This window comes from Onychostruthus taczanowskii, unplaced genomic scaffold (assembly GCF_017590055.1).
Source record: "Onychostruthus taczanowskii isolate IOZ18803 unplaced genomic scaffold, ASM1759005v1 scaffold14, whole genome shotgun sequence".
In the NCBI taxonomy this organism is placed as follows: Eukaryota; Metazoa; Chordata; class Aves; order Passeriformes; family Passeridae; genus Onychostruthus; species Onychostruthus taczanowskii.
Genome location: NW_024498573.1, coordinates 1,126,615 through 1,144,734, shown reverse-complemented (window position 1 = coordinate 1,144,734; position 18,120 = coordinate 1,126,615). Strand labels below are relative to the sequence as shown.

Sequence of the window (18,120 nt, the reverse complement as noted above, 5' to 3'; positions counted from 1 at the left end):
AGCTGATGCAGTCCCATCCTCCCAGATTGCTCTCCTCCATTCCCTGTTGGTGGCACTTTCTGGGCTGAAGCTGCAGCGGTGTCCTTGGTTCTGGGCTGGAAAAGGATTGTTCTGTGTGCCTGAGCTGTGAGGAGAGCTGCTGACACTTGATGTGGAGTTCAGAGTTCTGCACCAGGGCAGTGCAGAGTCTGGGAAATATCAAAGCTCCAACTGAAGGCATCACAAGGATGCTCGAGGTCAAACACTTCATTAAGATCACGTCATTAGCACGGTGATGCAATTCCCGAGGCAATTCCCAGTCCCCTGCAGCTGCCAGAGCAGAATGGCTGAGCCAGGCAATGGCTCTGGGGCAGGAGTCCCTCCTGCCTGCACTAGTGAGTGTCTCTGGGTGTATTTTCTGTGTCACTACAACAAGGAGCAGCCGTGCAAATACAGCCCTGGGCCCTTGGTAACGCTCTGTTTGTGGCACGCTGCACCGCCACAAAGTTTTCATCATGTTTCATCCTGGAATTAAAAGTATTTGTAAACATTCAGTTTCACGAAACTCACAGATGTAAGTATCAAGGTTGGGTTTGTGTTAGGATGAATCCCAAAATGGAACCTTTCACACTGCCCAGGGGAGCAGCTCCATGCCCACTGCCCCCTCCACTGCTGGGACCATGGAATGTCCCAGGAACTCCTAGGGATTTAAAAAATAAAGTAAGTTGTTTAGCTCTTTAGGGATTCCTGATCCTTTAAAGGACTTTTCTCCCACACGCCCACAAAGCACTTGGTGGCCAAACACTGCCCTGGAAAACACAATGTATCTGTACTCATCCAAACTGCAGCACAGGGCTCCAGTGAGATATAATAATATTAAAATATTCTGTGATGATTATAGACCAAGTGTACTGTAAATCCTACTGGGCATAGAGCAGTCAAATGCTGAATTTTATTGGGAGCACGGTTGGTATCAAATTATCTTTTAACACAATTTCAAATTATGACACCTTGGATTTTCAACCTGGGATCATCAAAACCAGCCTCGCACTTTCTGCTGTAATTCAGCAATAATCACAACACTGAATTCCAGAATGGTTTGGGTTGGAAGGACCCTAAAGCTCACCTCACGGCACCCCTGCCATAGGCAGACTCCTTCTGCCATCCCAGGGTGCTCCAAGTCCTGTCCAGCCTGGCCTTGGACATCTCCAGGAATGTCTGAATCTCAAAAGAAAAATTTTAAGGAGGCGTTTAAGTCCTTTTCTGAAAAAACCGTGTTTCCAGAGACTGTACTTGTATTATCATCACATCTCATGGTGCGCGCTGTTCCCATCCACCACACCTGTCACCCTCAGGTCCTTACATCACGGGCAAGGAAAAAGTTTCACTAAACAACTTTTCTGTGGCACCGACCGCTTCGCACTGAGGGCAACAACTCGGCGACCTCTGCAGTGCTGCCAAGCTGTGCCTTTATCGCCTTTTTCTGCCATTCCTAACGCAAGGAAAGAACTTTGGCAAAGGGAGAAGGCGCCGAGCGCCCTCAGAGCCCGCCCGGAGCGCCCGCCCTCAGCCCCGCGCTCTCGCGAGATCTCGGCCGCCCTCAGCGCCGGCGCGGCCGCGGCCCGACGGGATCTTTCGAGAATTGCCGGTACCGCGCTCCCCCCTCAGCGCCGCCGCCATGTCCGTGGTGGGCATCGACCTGGGCTTCCAGAGCTGCTACGTGGCTGTGGCCCGCGCCGGCGGCATCGAGACTGTCGCCAACGAGTACAGCGACCGCAGCACGCCGTGAGTGAACCGGGGAGCCGCGCTGAGGCGGCGGCGAGGCGCCCGCGGGGCCCGGCGTGGCGGGGCCGGGGAGGGAGGGAAGCGGCGGGGCCGGGAGGAGCGGTGTTATAAAGTGCTTACAGAGATGCGGTAAAGCGCGGCAGACGCGGAGGGGGCTTCGGGAGACCCGCTCAGCTGCCTTTCGTAGAATCACAGAGTTATAGGATGCTAAGGGGTTGGAAGGGACCTTAAAGCTCATCCAGTTCTACCCCTCTGCAATGGGCAGGAACAGCTTCCCGGCAGACGCGGAGGGGGCTTCTGGAGACCCGCTCAGCTGCCTTTCGTAGAATCACAGAGTTATAGGATGCTAAGGGGTTGGAAGGGACCTTAAAGCTCATCCAGTTCTACCCCTCTGCAATGGGTAGGAACAGCTTCCACCAGGTTGCTCCAGCCTGGCCTGGAACACTTCCAGGGATGGAGCAGATACAGTTTCTGTGGGCAATCTGTGCCTGTGGCTCTTCATCCTCACAAGAAAGAATTTTTACCCTACATCTAATTTAAATTTCCCTTCTTTCAGTCTGAAGCCCCTTGTGCTGTCAGTCCAGTTCCTGATGCCTCTCCGGCTTCCTTGTAGCCGCAATGGGTAGGAACAGCTTCCACCAGGTTGCTCCAGCCTGGCCTGGAACACTTCCAGGGATGGAGCAGATACAGTTTCTGTGGGCAATCTGTGCCTGTGGCTCTTCATCCTCACAAGAAAGAATTTTTACCCTACATCTAATTTAAATTTCCCTTCTTTCAGTCTGAAGCCCCTTGTGCTGTCAGTCCAGTTCCTGATGCAGTCCCTCTCCGGCTTCCTTGAGACGCTGCAGGACGCTCCGAGGCGTCCGCACACCCTTCTCATTTCCAGGCTGAGCAGCCCCAGCTCCCCGGCCTTTCGGGGCAGTACGGCCGGTTTGTCCCCCCCGAGGCTGGGCTGTGCCCTTGGGATCACAAGGACGGGAGCTGTGAGTGGAGAGAAAAGCATCCCTGGCTGCTGGAAGTGGCAGACCTTAATTCCCTGTGTGTTCTGGTAGCACGGCTGTCATTCCCCTGCCGTCCCAGCACAGCAGGGGAGGGCTGAGCTGGGCTGGTGCCGGGCTTGGTGTGAGCCGTGCCTTGTCCTGGGATCAGAGTTTGGAAAGCTGCTGAGCAGCCTGCAGTGCCAGGACAAGGGGAATGACTTCAAAACTGACAGAGGGGAGGTCTGGATTGGATATTGGGGAGAAATTGTTCCTTGTGAGGAGGGGGAGGCCCTGGCACAGGGTGCCCAGAGAAGCTGTGGCTGCCCCTGGATCCCTGGGAGTGTCCAAGGCCATGCATGAAGCCTGGAACAACCAGATAGTGGGGGGTGTCCCTGCCATGGCAGGGGGACTGGGTGAGCTTTGAGGTCCCTCCGTGGTTCCATGATACAATGTGGTCAGTATATTCTAGCCCTGCTTGTGTAATCATCCCTCCTACCACATTCTCTACAGGAGTGTGCATTCCCTCCGTTCATTAAGGAAAGAACTGCTATAAAACTCTATGAATGACTTGCAAAATGAAAGTGGAAGAAAAATTTGCATCAAGAATTGAGCATCAGACCTGGAGAGGAGCTGTGGGGAAAGCTGTGCTAAAAGTGTTTCTGGAGCTTCCCCTCTGTTGCAGTATGGCTTTATCTAAGCAGATCCTGAAGTGGCTGTCTTGGTGAGACAGTTGGATCATCTTCAGTGTTTGGGCTGCTTTAGATCCAGAAAGCCCAGAGTGACCTTGCTTCTCATTAGACAATACATCACTGTTTGCTTTTCCTGTCTCTGAGCAGTGAATAAATGGAGAAGGAAATTTTGAATTCAGCGTGTGTGCCCAAGTATCTGGAGATCTCTCAAGTGTTCTCAATAACGTGGAAATGTAAAGGTTAGATGTACTGGGAAAATACTGAATTTAGAGAGGATCAGAGCTGGGTTCTAATAGCTGTAGGTATTTGGCCCTCAGGGAGTTGAAGTTCTGCTGATAAATATATTTGTATATTTGAGATGTGAACACAAATCTCCCTCGTTGAAGGAGATGAGCTAAATAAAATATCTGACATTGTGAATCTCTTGGGAAATAACTCAGTTATGGGAGCCTGAAGTGAAATTGGAAAAAATGAGCATAATGCAAATGAGAGGGTTTTAGCAGGGCTTAATCTCCAGGTGCTGTTCTGAGGGAATGCAGAAAAGCATTCTGCAAGCAGACCCTTCTATTAAAAGAACTTCTGCGTGGTTTTTAAGTGAGCTGGGATCAGAAGCCTGGTGCTGAGCACTTGTTACAGTGGGGAAGTCGTGCAAGGTGTAGTGACAGGTTTCCTCAGGCTCAGGGTTAAACACTGTGCTTTGTGTGTGTTATTGTAGTAATTTCTATCATTAAAATAAACCCCACTGAGTGCATTGGACTGAGTTCAGTGGCACAGATGACACTCCCAAAATCTGCCTTCAGCTCTGGTACTCGGATCCTTCTGGGGCGCTGTAAAATGTGAACTTGTACATCCCAAAGCTGTGCAAACTGTGTTTGCCTTGGACGTGGAAAAGTGCTAGAGAGAAAGGTACTGGAAACTGAGAGATAAAAATAAGACAGTTTAAGTATGTCTGTAGGGATGAAGGGCCTTGATTAAATGAAATCATTGTGACTGATGTTCTGGAGCTGGTGCTGACGGTCAGTGCAGAGGACATGAGCTGGCAGGGGACAGGGGATCTTCCCAGGACTGGCAGTGGGTGGGAGGGTGAGGAGGTGCCTCTAGGGATGTGAAGCAGAGATTTTAACTTTCTGCAGTTGTTTCATTAGACCTCTGATGACCTTCGCTGTGAATGTTTCTACTTAAAGTGCACTGGTTGGTTTTTCAGCTCCCAGAAATTGTGTAATAGTGTAATTTGTATTTCATGAGTTACTGGTTCTTGTGAACTGATTTGGGGAATGAGACTGGTTGAAAATTCTTCCTTCTCTCCCTCCTTCCTAGTTGCACTCTATGCTGGGTCCCTGCCAGGGCTCTCATCTGAATTTGTGCATTTTGTGTTGGTGAGGGGATCTTGATTTGTGAATTCAGCAGTGAAGTAGCTTTATTTTTTTTTTTTTCCAAGAGAAGGGCACAATTCATGTCTTAATTCCTTTCAGGAGACCAGAGTAAATTAATAACCAGCTCCTTGCCCTGGGCTCATTAGGTTTTTACCTCTTGTTCCATTGGTGTGGGCCTGAGGGTCTGCAGAGCACAAACTGAGTTGGTTTTTTTTAACTAATGTCATGAATAGTTGTTTCAAACAACTGCAGATTTATTCAGGAATGTTAATTCTGTTGCAGCACATACTTTAGGGTAGGCCTTGTTACATTTGTGAGATTGTTAATAAATTGGAAGAAGATACAAACCCAATGCAATTCTGTCACCCCAGCCTTTGGGTTGGTTTTGGTCAGTCTCTGCTCGGAACTCCCAATTCCAAACCTCAGGCTGAGCTGGAATGTTTTCTGTAGCAGCCCTGTGGCATCACCCTGCTGTAAAGCAGATTCTTAACCTGCTGCACGGAGAGCAGCTTAATTAGACTTAGTTGGCATGTTGTGTGAGCAGCAAAGATCTGCTTACCTAATGGCAGGGTTCCCCCCACCAAGTTTACCTCGTTGGTATGAACAACTTGGATTAGAGGGCTGGATTTTGTTTTGTTAGGGCTCCTACAGTTTGTTAAATATGTAAATCAAGAGTCTTAATCTGCCGAGGAATTTCTCCTAAAAGGAGGATTTCTCTGTTCAGAACTGCAGGCTGTCACAAAGCAGGGAGAGTAAAATGTAATTTCTCTTTTAGTGCTCCACGAGGAAACCCTGAAAGAGCAATCTTTCTCTGCAGGTGGTTTCTTTCTGCCCTTGAAGGGTTTGCCTTAAACCTGGAAAGCTTAGTTAGCATCTGCTGCAGACGTGTAGGAACGATGTCCTGACTGCCTGATTGACCTGAACAGTCGAACGTTTCCGAAGGGTTTGCCTTAAACCTGGAAAGCTTAGTTAGCATCTGCTGCAGACGTGGATGTCCTGCCTGCCTGATTGACCTCGTGTTTGTCTGCTGAACAGTCGAACGTTTCCTGTTGTTAACTGCCAGCTTGTCCTTGAGTGCATCACATACACGGGCCCTGACTGAGATAAGGCTCTGCCCAGTCAGGCCTTGGGTGGGAAGCTTGGAGGAGCATGGCTGAGTCTGGGGTCAGTCTGTTCTGCAGGGAGCACTGTTGCTGTTTTAAATGCAATTATAGTGCCTGTTTTTCCCAGAATCCCCAGAACATTCCATGCACAGATTGCAGCGAGTGACCAACGCTTTTAATGGAGTAAATCATATTAATTAAGGTGGTCCTCTAGACAGTATCAGTACTTCTTACCCAGGAGAAGTGCAGTGCAGCTGTAGAGTCACTGACTGAACTCACTCTTCCTTGCAGAGCCTGTATATCCTTTGGGCCCAAGAATCGCTCCATTGGTGCTGCAGCCAAAAGCCAGGTGAGTGGGGTTTGGCTGAACAACTTCAGAGCAGCAGTGTGGGGTTTGTCACTGCAGATAACAGATGTCCCTGAGCTGCTCCTGCTGCCTCCCTAACCAAGGCACAGCTGAGCTGCTCTCAGCTGTGCACCATGGGCTGCTGCTTTGTCATCTGGCAGAGAAATCTCAGGGTCGATCCTTGCACATGATGAAGTGTACAGAATAAAGCTGTGCCTCTTAAGAAATTCTGAGAACTACTAATTGTTTGTTTTCAAATTGTGAACCTAAATTCTCAAGTGGTGCTTCGCCCTGCCCTAGTTTGTTCCAGTCCCTGTGCTTTATGATGACTTTTAATTATGTGACTCTGTTCTATAGAATTCCATTAAGTGCATGATTTTGCAGAAAGAAGGCATGTTTGAGTGTAAATAGATAGAGCTTTCTTGACCCTTTGTGGCTGAATTGCAACCTAAATATCTCTCTTGGGTGTTCTTGCCCATAGTCTTGAGTTTCTGTTGCTGTAGGCAGGTAAATGTGATTTAAGGACTGGGAAGAAGTTCAGGTGATTTGTCCTACTTGTGGTATTTGGGTCTTGCTGTATCAGATTTTATGTTGCTGTGTAAGTAACTCCTATAAAAGATGATTTATTTTTTTCAAGTCTTCTACAGCAAGTGACTAGTCAAACAGTTGTTTTTCCTTAGCCTAAAAAGCCTAGAGATGTGTGAAGATTTTTTTACCTAAAATACAAAAATCCCTGGACACAGCCATGTTATTCAAGAACAGCACAACTGTACTAGAACCAAACACAGCTGTTTTTTCTGGAGTTGAGTCTGCTTAGCTTGGTGCAGAGCTCTTGGTGCAGAGCCCTGTAGAGATGAGTATGTCCTGCACAGACTAAACTTAGAGAGCATCCAGCCCAAGTTACTTAGGAAGCAGACACCTGGCTGAGCCCTGGGCTTTCACTTCTCTGTGCTGATCTCTGCTGCTAATGAAAGTCAGTCTACCTTTTGTCAGTTAAATCAAGGTGACAGCATCATTTTAGGGGACCTCCTGACCTCCTAAAGCTTCATGAGCAGGTCCTTGAGCTCTTTTGTGAGAATATCTGTGTTGAGTGTCATGTGCATGTGATGAACCTGAGCTGGAGTTTACATCCATGTGCTTGTTATGTTTGGGCAATCACTGATTGTAGAAAGGTAGGGGGTAGAGAACAGGTAAGTGGGAAAGAGATTTTTGCTAACAGTTCTAAAGAGTTTCCTACACGTGCACTATGAAATTTGAGTGTGGTTGTAATCAATATTTTACAGACTTGGCTCGGTTTTTAGTGTACATTTTATTTTCCATCTCAAATTGCTGTAGGTTCCCTGAGCAACCAGAGGGAAGTTGCCTCCCAGCACCTGCCCAGATGCTGTTAAGATACAAATGACAAAAATGATCCGGTGGGAGAAGCATGAGAACAAAACTCTGTCTTCTGTTTGAAATTCAGATGTTCCCCTGCCACGTTGTATTAAAGATTTCTTTTCCTCTAGGTTATTTCAAATGCAAAGAATACAGTACAAAGTTTTAAAAGATTTCATGGTCGTGCATTCTCAGATCCCTTTGTTCAAGCTGAAAAAGCAAGCCTTGCCTATGAACTTGTCCAGCTGCCAACAGGCTCAACTGGCATCAGGGTAAGTCTGGCATGTTTGAGGAGCCAGAGGAGGAAACTGATAAAGTTTCCTTTTATTTCTCTGTTTTGAATCTGCTCACTGTAGTTTGTGTTCTCTTTTGAATGGAAAGCCTTAATAGGGAAGGGAATAAAAGGCTGATAATGGGGATGGTGCATGGGGACCACTGCAGTGTAATGACTGTGCACAATTTTTATTTGAAGGCCATGTATATGGAAGAAGAAAGAAACTTTACAATTGAGCAGGTGACAGGAATGCTTCTGACCAAATTAAAGGAGACTGCTGAGAATGCTCTTAAGAAGCCTGTGGTTGACTGTGTTATTTCTGTAAGTACAGAATCCAGCAAAACACACAGAACTTAGTTACTGTCTGACCTGAAATGGCTGCAGCATTAAATTAAATCTGATTAAATTGGCCAGTAAACTTGAATGTCAAGGTATCTTTCTTTTCTGTTTAAACTGAATCTTACACCTCTTGGAAACTAGACTTATGTCATTAATGGTCTTAAAATGCTGCTAATTAGCAGCATAAATAATATTTTATTCCTATTTTCTGATTACGTGCTCCAGAAATTAGTGGTTTGTGATATGGAATAGAAAAAGGAACTTTGTCTTTATGTCTTTTTTTTTTTTTTTTTTTTGCTTTTCTTCTATTGCAACTGAAATGAGCACTGCTTTTGAAGGAGGCTTGTGTTCCACGAGCTCACTGTCCTGTCCACCCTTGTAAGTGTTTCCTGAAGGTGGCTCCTGGAAATGTTAATGTTGGCTCTCTGACCTCCTTGCAGGTTCCTTGTTTCTACACAGATGCAGAAAGGAGATCTGTGATGGATGCTACCCAGATTGCTGGTCTCAACTGTCTGAGACTAATCAATGAAACAACTGCAGGTAATTCCTTCCTGTCCCTCACTCAGTGCTGCAGTTTTACTACATGAAAAGGCTTTCATTCTGCCATTGAGCTTTGCTTTCTGGAATTACAGCTGGTTTTACACACTTGGGATAGATGATTTGATCAGAAAGTTTCTTAAATTTGGGTCTACTTTACAAAGACATAACAACATTTGGTGAATATCTGTTTTAATGCAGCTGTGGGAGGGTGGTACTGTTCACTGTTCTTCTGTGTTTCTTTAGCACTGAGAATTCTGTTTATTCAATGTCTGTAGCTTGAGGAGCACAATGAAATGCTAATGCTGATTCCTGATTACCACTTATTTCTTGATAATTGCAAACCTCTATGTGCTAACTATACTTTTATTTCTGTAGTTGCACTGGCATATGGGATCTATAAGCCAGACCTGCCTGCCTTGGAAGAAAAGCCACGGAACGTTGTTTTTGTGGACATGGGGCATTCTGCATATCAAGTTTCTGTTTGTGCATTCAACAAAGGCAAACTGAAAGTAAACAAGCTGTTACACATCCATTTTGATTATCTGTAGAGCATTCATCAGCACACCCATGGACTGTGGCAGGCAAGCCTGCCTGGCTTCACAGAGGGGCATCCACACAGCTCAGTTCTTGTTCTTAAAATTGCACTTTGTCTGGAGCAAAAAGTAGGGCAGGGGACTAGAGAGCTTTTGAGCAGTGTGTGGAGGAAGCAAACATGCCTTAATCAACAGACTCTGCCAAAGAATAAAAAACCTGGATTAAGTGGTTTATTCAGAAATTATCCTATCTGACTGTGCTGCCTTCATTAAAATACTCCAGTTCAATCATGAGATCTGGTGTTGAAGCAGGAATTCCTGCAGTGGTGTAAGTGACAGACATTGTTTCTGAACCCTCACTGTGGTGCTCATGTGCAATGAAGAAACATTCCTGATTGCTTTAAGCTGCCAGTGGAAGCTCAGCAGATGACAGTGTATTTGTGAGTGTACACTGCCAAGGCATTGCTGTTTTGCAGCAAACACTAACATTTCTTACTGACATTTTATTATTATTATTAATGATTACAATCTGGACTTTGTAGTTACAATACAATACAATAGTTCTCATGATTGGCTGGAGAAACAGATGCAGAATTTAAAGCATGAGGCAGTGAAATGCAGAAAAATGTTCTGTCACCATTTGTTTTCTCATAGTTTTATTTATGTGAGGAAATGTAATCTTTGTGTTTCTCTTGGATTTGTTTTTTAAACTTGGAAGCCATGGCAGTGTGGAAAGGATGCTTTGGGGTCCAGAGTGCAGGGCTGTTAGCCAGTGTAGAGGCCAAAGCCATCTGATGGGGTATTGAGGGTAATGATTTCTGTTCCTAAAAAAATTAATTCCTGGTGTGTTTACAGAGCAGAGTGAGCAGAGGTGGGTGGGCTACAGGTGTTCTTTGCAATAATTCCTTCATCAAAAAGGAGCACCTGTTTTAAGAGTTAATATCATTTATTTTCTTCCTGTTTTGTTTTTAGCTTATGTAAGCATGTTCCACCCTTAGGAGGCATCAAATATTAAACTGGGGTATGACTCAAACTGACAGTGGCTAAGCAGAATTTGGAACAGAGATCTGCTCCCAGCAAAAGCTGTGGAACAGATTGTGTTGCTAAGTCCTGCCCAATCTCCCTAAATTCCTTTTAAAGCAGTTGTCACCTCATTCCTGGAAGGTCGATTTCTTTCACTTAGAGTTGAACTATATTTGAAACAAAGCACTGCTTTGATGTGAACTGCTGATTGCTTTCATTGGGTAATGGCACATTGTACTGTTACTGAAGGGTGCCCTTCCTTTAAGGTTCTTGCTACAGCGTTTGACACAACCCTTGGAGGCAGGAAGTTTGATGAGGTGTTGGTGGAATACTTTTGTGAGGAGTTTGGGAAGAAATACAAACTTGACATCAAGTCCAAGATCCGAGCGCTGCTGAGGCTGTACCAGGAGTGTGAGAGGCTGAAGAAGCTGATGAGTGCCAATGCCTCTGACCTGCCCATGAACATAGAGTGCTTCATGAATGACATAGATGTGTCTGGAACCATGAACAGGTAACCTTGGCTGCTCTGCAAGGGGAAAACTTCAGAGTGCCCTTCAGGCAGTTAAAAACTTGGTATGAAGTGTCAGCTCTTAGGGCTGCAGGGAGGTGAGAAATCAAAGAACAACACGTGCAGGAATGCTGCTGGAAATGAAAATGTTTAGAGCCTGGTCAGTGGCCTTGAGTTAGGAGGGAGGGCTGGGAATGTTGAAAGGATGCCAAGGTTACTGGAACCAGGTTTTGTCTGGGAGAACATAAGAAAGTATAAAGCAAGGACTGGGGGAGAGAAGACCCTGCAGAACATAGTGAAAGTGGCGTTCCTTCAGTTTGGGCATCCTGTTTGCAGTGTTGATTATGGTGTGCTAGATCTTTGTTTTTGGATTCTTCCAACAGAGGCAAGTTTTTAGAGATGTGTGAAGGACTCCTGGCAAGAGTGGAGCCGCCCCTTCGCAGCGTGCTGGAGCAAGCCAGTAAGTGGGGATGTGGGGGGGGTGCTCTGCATGCAGACAGGAGCCAGCCAGAGTGCAGGCTGCCTTTGTATGTTGGACACAAGGGTTTATCACAAACAACAGTCTCTTGCTTAGGAGCTGTAAGATTAAAAAACTTTCTCACTCAAGCTAGGAGCTGAAATTTTTACTGCTTAGAAACTTAGCCTAAAGTTGGTCTATTAAAACTTCTGGTTTATGATGTCGGTGTATTAATGTGAGAGAGAAACATTTCATCTATTGTCTGACTCCTTTCTAGGGTTGAAGAAGGAGGATATTTATGCAGTAGAGATAGTTGGTGGTACCACAAGAATCCCTGCTGTCAAAGAGAAGATCAGTAAATTTTTTGGCAAAGAAGTCAGTACGACCCTGAATGCAGATGAGGCTGTGGCACGAGGCTGTGCACTGCAGGTAAAAACTGCTGTTAGCTCTTGCTGTGAGAATATTAATCAGCATCAGTAGCTGCTTGCTGAATGAAATGCTTGTTACCTAAAGTCTGAACACTTGTAATGTGGCTTTTGTGCTCTTGCAGTGTGCAATTTTGTCCCCGGCTTTCAAAGTGAGAGAGTTTTCTATCACCGATTTGATACCATACCCCATCTCTTTGCGATGGAATTCACCAGCAGGGGAAGACCTGAGGTAAAACCAGTACAGTCTTCTTGCATGTTACAGCTTAAAATGGCTGGTGGTGGTTAGAGTAAATAACAAGCATCAGTAAATACCCTTAGAACAGGTATTTCCAGGGTTAAATGCCCATTTAACACTTCCAGTTTTGATACTTCTGAAGTTAATGATGGCAGAAAACAAAACCAAGGTTGAGCGGCGGTTTGGCACTTCCTGCGTGGCTGTTGTGTTACTTAACCTGAAAGATCAGGACAGTCTTATCACTTCTTAAGGAAGCTTTTTCCCTAAGAGTATCTAGAAATGTTTTGTTACCTTACCAGCTGTGTTAACACTGAACACAGGCTGTGTTTTCTTTTGCAGTGACTGTGAGGTCTTCCCCAAGAACCACCCTGCTCCCTTTTCCAAGGTCCTCACTTTCTACAGGAAGGAGCCCTTCACTCTGGAGGCCTACTACAGTGCCCCCAAGGAGCTGCCTTACCCAGACCCTGCTATAGGTTAGCACCATTTTGTACCTTTAACTAAGAATCCTTTCTGTGTTTCAAGCCTTTTCTGTCTCATTATGTAGTCTGGACATGCAGCCTACTGCAAATGCTCTCAGGACAACATTTCAAATTAATTTTCAGTAAAATAGTTGAAGTAGCATGAAGTTTATGGGCAAAAAGAGCATCCTAATACTGGAGCAAATGTGGAAGAGCCACACTGAGAGTTGTGCAGTCTTTTGCTCTGATAAAAGTGACACGAGGTTTGACATTAAGAATTCCCAATAGCTGTGCCCCAGCATTGCTGAGTAAAAAATCTGAGTTGTCCAACTTGAGTAGTTTTAACATTCCCTGAGCACATTGCAGTGAGCTGTGTCAGCAGCAGTTGGGGTTTGCTTTGCATTCAGACCTGAGTTTAATCAAAAGTGTTTGGGTTTTTTCTCTCTGTTTAGCTCACTTCTTGGTTCAGAAGGTCACTCCTCAAACAGATGGATCCAGTTCCAAAGTGAAAGTCAAAGTCAGAATAAATATCCATGGCATCTTCAGTGTTTCAAGTGCATCTCTGGTGGAGGTTCATAAATCTGATGAGAACGAGGAGCCAATGGAGACGGATCAGCACGCGAAGGAGGAAGAGGTAACAGACTCACTGCTCCCAGCTGCTCAGAATCACTGGAGCACAGCTGCCCAGGGGCTCAGGCTTGTGTAAGGATTTACTAGACATGCCCACAACTGAAATATGAGACTGAGTACTCAGTGTAGTATGTTACACCAGTGCTAGATGTCTTGAAACCAGGACTTGAGGTGTAGATCAAATTCTTACTAATGGAGCCGTGGATTGCTGGAGCAAAGACTGGGAGCTCATAATTTATTCCTGCAGCTTGCATTCTGTTTGTTTTGCCTAAAGAGCATTAGGAGTGTTAAGGGATCAGCCTAGGAACTGAAGCAGTGATCTGCATTTGTTTAATGTGTGAAATTGGATCTCTCTGAATTTCAGAAGATGCAAGTAGACGAGGAGCAACAAAAGACTGAAGAGCAACAGCAAACCCAGCCTGAAAATAAGGCAGAGTCTGAAGAAATGGAGGTAAGAGGAGCATTTGAGACTTTATTTTCATGAGATTCGTGAGAATATGAGGAGTGTGAGCATATCTGCTGCCTTTGTCATAGTTCTGGAAGCTGAACTTTTATTTCAGTGCACTGGTGGTCTATTGTGATTAGAGCTTTAGAAAGGACACAAATGGCACTGATAACTGCAGACCTGTCAGGTGACCTGGTACTGACAAAATGGGGGAACTCTCCTGCTCAGGGAAGAAATAATCATCTAGTTTTCAATAACTTGAATACTAGAACAGTGTTCTGCCATGAGCACCCTCCCCCATGAATGTGAAGTGCCCAGAAAAGGTCAGTGGCTGCATTGATTGTCTCAGGCTTCAGCAACTGTCAGAATGGCTTGATGGGAGTGCTTGATTCTGTTGTTGAGGTGCTAACTCAGTTTTTCTGATGTAAACCTTGACTGCTCCCCTTGAATTGAGTGGTGATGCTGTTTTTACTGTGAATGTAATTATATTTTAATGCAGACTTCTCAGGCTGACTCAAAGGACAAGAAAGTGGATCAGCCACCTCAGGCCAAGAAGGCCAAAGTGAAGACAACCACAGTGGACCTTCCCATTGAGAACCAGCTGGTGTGGCAGATAGGCAAGGACATGCTCAACTTGTTCATTGAGAACGAGGTAAACTCTTCCTGCCCGAGCTAAAAATGTCACCTGTTGGTCTCCAGAAATGCTGTTTTTCATTAAAATGGTTAAGGAAGGTCAAGGAAAGGATTAAAAGGAATAAAACAAGCAGTTAAAAGTCTGAGGTGAACTACAGTGCCCCGTGGAGGCAGAATGCATTCATTGCTCCTGGTCAGGGCAGCTGTCCTCTCAAAGGGCTGTGCTGCAGAAAAGCTCCACAATCACCTGCAGGTACAAGGTGAAGGTGACCCTCAGCTGGAGGAGGATTGTTCTGTGCTGTATTGGACATCACACCAAAACTGAAATCAGTTTTCAGTCGCGTGCTGTGTTAGAACAGTTCTGTAAATCACAGTTTTGCCAAATCTTGATCTGGTTTGAGCCTTTGCTAGCAAGGTGTCCTGGAAATAAATGTTAAATAATAAGCTTTTTAGCCAATTAATTTGACACTGTATTCACAGGGTAAGATGATAATGCAGGATAAGCTGGAGAAGGAGAGGAATGATGCCAAGAATGCAGTGGAGGAGTACGTGTATGAAATGAGAGACAAACTCTGCGGTGTTTATGAGAAATTCGTCAGTGAGGATGTGAGTATTGCTGCTTGACTGTCCTGATACACTGTGGTACAATCAGCACTTGGGTTTATAACTCTTGACTTGTATCACATACTGTATTTATATAAGTTACATATTCAGACTTGAAATTTGAAGAAATAATTGTAACTTTTCTGGCTCTGATGATAATTTACTAAATGTGGGCACCTGTATCTGAACTGGTTGCCTAAAAATCTCTTGGCATTATTAATCAGCTTTCCCTGTTGTACTGAAGGAGCTTGCTGTGTAATGAATTTAACTCTGCTTCTAGGGATGAATCTTTGAGCACCTGACTGCATCTCCATTGACTGCAATGGAGCTTTGCCAGCCAGGTGTCTGCAGAGCCCAAACTGGGACGTGCCAGGTGACATTTATGGCACCTTTGCTAAAGAAAAGTTTCCCTCTGTTCTCAGGCTTGCTCATGTAGTGACAGTGAAAACTTGCAGGGGACAAAAAGGCCTTTGATGTGACAGTATTTGATCTGAAATGTGGCTGTCACACATGGTTCTTCCTTGGGCCCGGAATCCACCACAGAGCTCTACAGAAGAATATTTTATTTCTTATTTTTCACTAAAATAGGATAAAGAGTTCCAGACAGACTTCCTTATATTCTAAAAATACAACCCTTCCAGAAAGGTTCCAGGTACCATTTAATGCCATTTGTCACCCAATAAATGATGTCACCTGCCTGTTTTGTGTGTGTTGCCGCAGGATCGCAATAGCTTCACACTGAAGCTAGAAGATACAGAAAATTGGCTTTATGAGGATGGTGAAGACCAGCCCAAACAAATATACATTGATAAACTGGCAGAGCTGAAGGTGAGTGGTTTTTACATTCCCATGGGAATTTACCAAAGCTGGAGAACTTTGTTCCAGCGAGGAGCTGTCTGGGGTTTGCTGATTCTGAGGTAACAACAGCCTGCTTTGGATTGTGTGTGGGGAGTAGGTCTCCAACAGACCTGTAACAAAGGGCTGAGGGAGGCTCAGTCTTTCCTGTAAGTTGAGGGAAGAGTCAGAGTTCCCAGGAGTTCAGGAAAGTTGATGTATCCTGTGAAACCTTGGGGATCCCTCAGTGATGCTCCATGAGTTTTGATACCTGTTGTGTTTTCTTTCAGACCCTGGGTCAGCCTATTCAGGCAAGATTCCAAGAATCAGAGGAAAGACCAAAAGCATTTGAGGACTTGGGGAAGCAAATCCAGCAGTACATGAAAGCTGTTCATGCATTCAAAGCAAAGGTATTTTCACACATAATTTCTGAAAAACGCAAGCAAATTGTACAAATATTTTCTGAATTTTAGGTAACCCGCTTCAGACAAAAACCTTGCAACCTTCCAGTGAGCTTAGGAGTTCTTGATGTTTAATAGATTTTCAGAAGTGGCTTTTGGGCCTTGCACATCTCAGTCCCTTTTTAATCAGGTGTTGATTTCCTCATGGAGGCAAAATGCCAGCAGCAGGAGATCTTCAGTCTCTGGTTACTGAGCTGTGTGTAGGTGATCAGTTCTGTTGATTTGCTAACCACAACAGCTCTTGGCTAAATGGTCTTTTTGAAGCTAAGTTTTGAGGAAATCAGGATGCAGTTTGTGCTCAAACACTGACACAGCTGCTCCTGTTTGTGTGTGGCAGGATGAACTGTATGATCATCTTGATGAAGCAGACGTGGCAAAGGTGGAGAAGAGCACCAATGAAGCCATGGAGTGGATGAACAACAACCTCAACCTTCAGAACAAGAGGAGTCTTACTTTGGACCCAGTTATAAAAGCAAAAGACATACAGTCTAAAGCAAAAGTAAGTTTTTCTACATAACTCACTGTATTTCCATGAGTTTTTGTGTTTATTACTCCATCAGAAAACTCTGAGGTGAGAAATCCCAAAAGCACCAGGGAACGTCAGCCCTCAACTGGAGTATTCCCAAGGGTGGTTTCAAAAGCTGAAGTTCAGCTGCGGGAGATAAAACCATTTCTAAGCATGTGTCATTTCTGTGTCCTTTAGGAATTGGCAAGTATGTGTAATCCCATCGTGAACAAACCCAAACCCAAGGTGGAGCTGCCCAAGGAGGAGCAGAAGGCGACGGAAGCCAACGGACCATTGGACGGGCAGGGGGACGCCGGGAGCGGGACCCAGCCCCCCGAGCAGGGCTCTGCCCCCACAGCCGCCGACAAGAAGCTTCCAGAAATGGACATTGACTGAGTTTCAGCACTTGTTTATATTATTGCAAACTACAATAAAGCTTTAAGTTGTCGACTTTGTACGTTCTGAATACAAACTGAAGCAAGTGAATCCCGCAGCACTCTTGGTAACTCTTGGAGAGGTTTGGGCAGGGCAGCAGGTCAGAACGGGGAGGTGGCGAAGGACTCACTCAGCTCAGCAGTGTTTGCCTTTATTGATTGTATTTAGAAGTTTTGGTAGTCTAACTAGACCTCTAGGAACAGCCATAAGCTGCTTCTCCATTTTTAATGTCCAGGCTGAGTCAGTTCTCCCTTGAAGGAGGGAGACAGCAACATCTAAGTCTGATGTGCACCCTGCTCTTCCCTTTCCCTGTGGATTGCAGCACTGGCACTCCAGGGAGGGCAGGGGACAGCCGAGGCAGAGTCTTCCATTGCTCTTGGTTTAGTGTGAATGCCTGCTCTGGACTCACTCTGATTTGCACTGGAACAGTTGATGGTTACAGGAGGTTTGCAGAGCAGGGGGTGGCGCATCAGCACCTTTATTCCTTAGCCCAGACTGCAGATCAGACTCAGAATGTGCTCCTGGACAGGGGAGTGGGTTTCTCACGAACTCCCCAGCTAATTAGGCCCTGTAAACTCCTTGTCTTTAGTTAAATTAGCTGCTTGTAGAAAGAGTGAATACTTGTATTTCAGCTGCCTATGCTGATAGTTGATTCTGACTTGTTCCTAACTTTTTCTGGCAGGGGTATGCTTGCTTCCACGAGGCCTTCATTTGGAATGCTTGGTTTTTTGTTTTGGTTTCTTTTTTTCCAGGAAAACCAAGAACTGACGGGCTGGTTGGTTTGTTTTGTTTTGTTTTGTTTTTTTTTTCTATGAGCTTTATACAATGAATTGCTTCTAGTACCGATTGTCATTAAACTTGCAAATTTAATTTGTATGTGTTAAAATCCAAAGCTGAAAAACACCCGTTCAGTTATTGCAAGAAATAAATGCACTGGATTCTACTGGACCTCCTGCTGCAGCTGTTGATTGCAATGCAGGGAGAGCGGGGTGGAGGGAAGGGCTGTGTCCCTGGTTCTTGGGGTGTGCAAGGAGCTCTGCCGGGCTGCTCCGGGGCTTTGCGGCTTCGTGGGGTGGGGCGGTGGGTGTGTTTAAGCTCCCTGTAATGAATCACGGCCATGGAATGCGCCGCGTTAGAAGCGACTCAGAGC

At 45.4% G+C, this 18,120-nt stretch overlaps 1 protein-coding gene across 1 annotated transcript; it reads left to right on the top strand.

Moving 5' to 3' along the window:
* Positions 1-1,588: 1,588 nt before the first annotated feature.
* HSPA4 (heat shock protein family A (Hsp70) member 4) lies at positions 1,589-17,918 on the top strand. Its single transcript, XM_041398059.1, has 19 exons — positions 1,589-1,764; positions 6,201-6,258; positions 7,761-7,901; positions 8,102-8,224; positions 8,683-8,782; positions 9,158-9,291; positions 10,605-10,849; positions 11,230-11,306; positions 11,581-11,732; positions 11,854-11,960; positions 12,306-12,439; positions 12,877-13,058; positions 13,419-13,505; positions 13,999-14,151; positions 14,613-14,738; positions 15,456-15,563; positions 15,860-15,979; positions 16,368-16,529; positions 16,734-17,918. Exons 1-19 carry the CDS (start codon positions 1,658-1,660, stop codon positions 16,929-16,931), a joined length of 2,514 nt encoding a protein of 837 aa, XP_041253993.1. The 5' UTR covers positions 1,589-1,657; the 3' UTR covers positions 16,932-17,918.
* Positions 17,919-18,120: the final 202 nt, after the last annotated feature.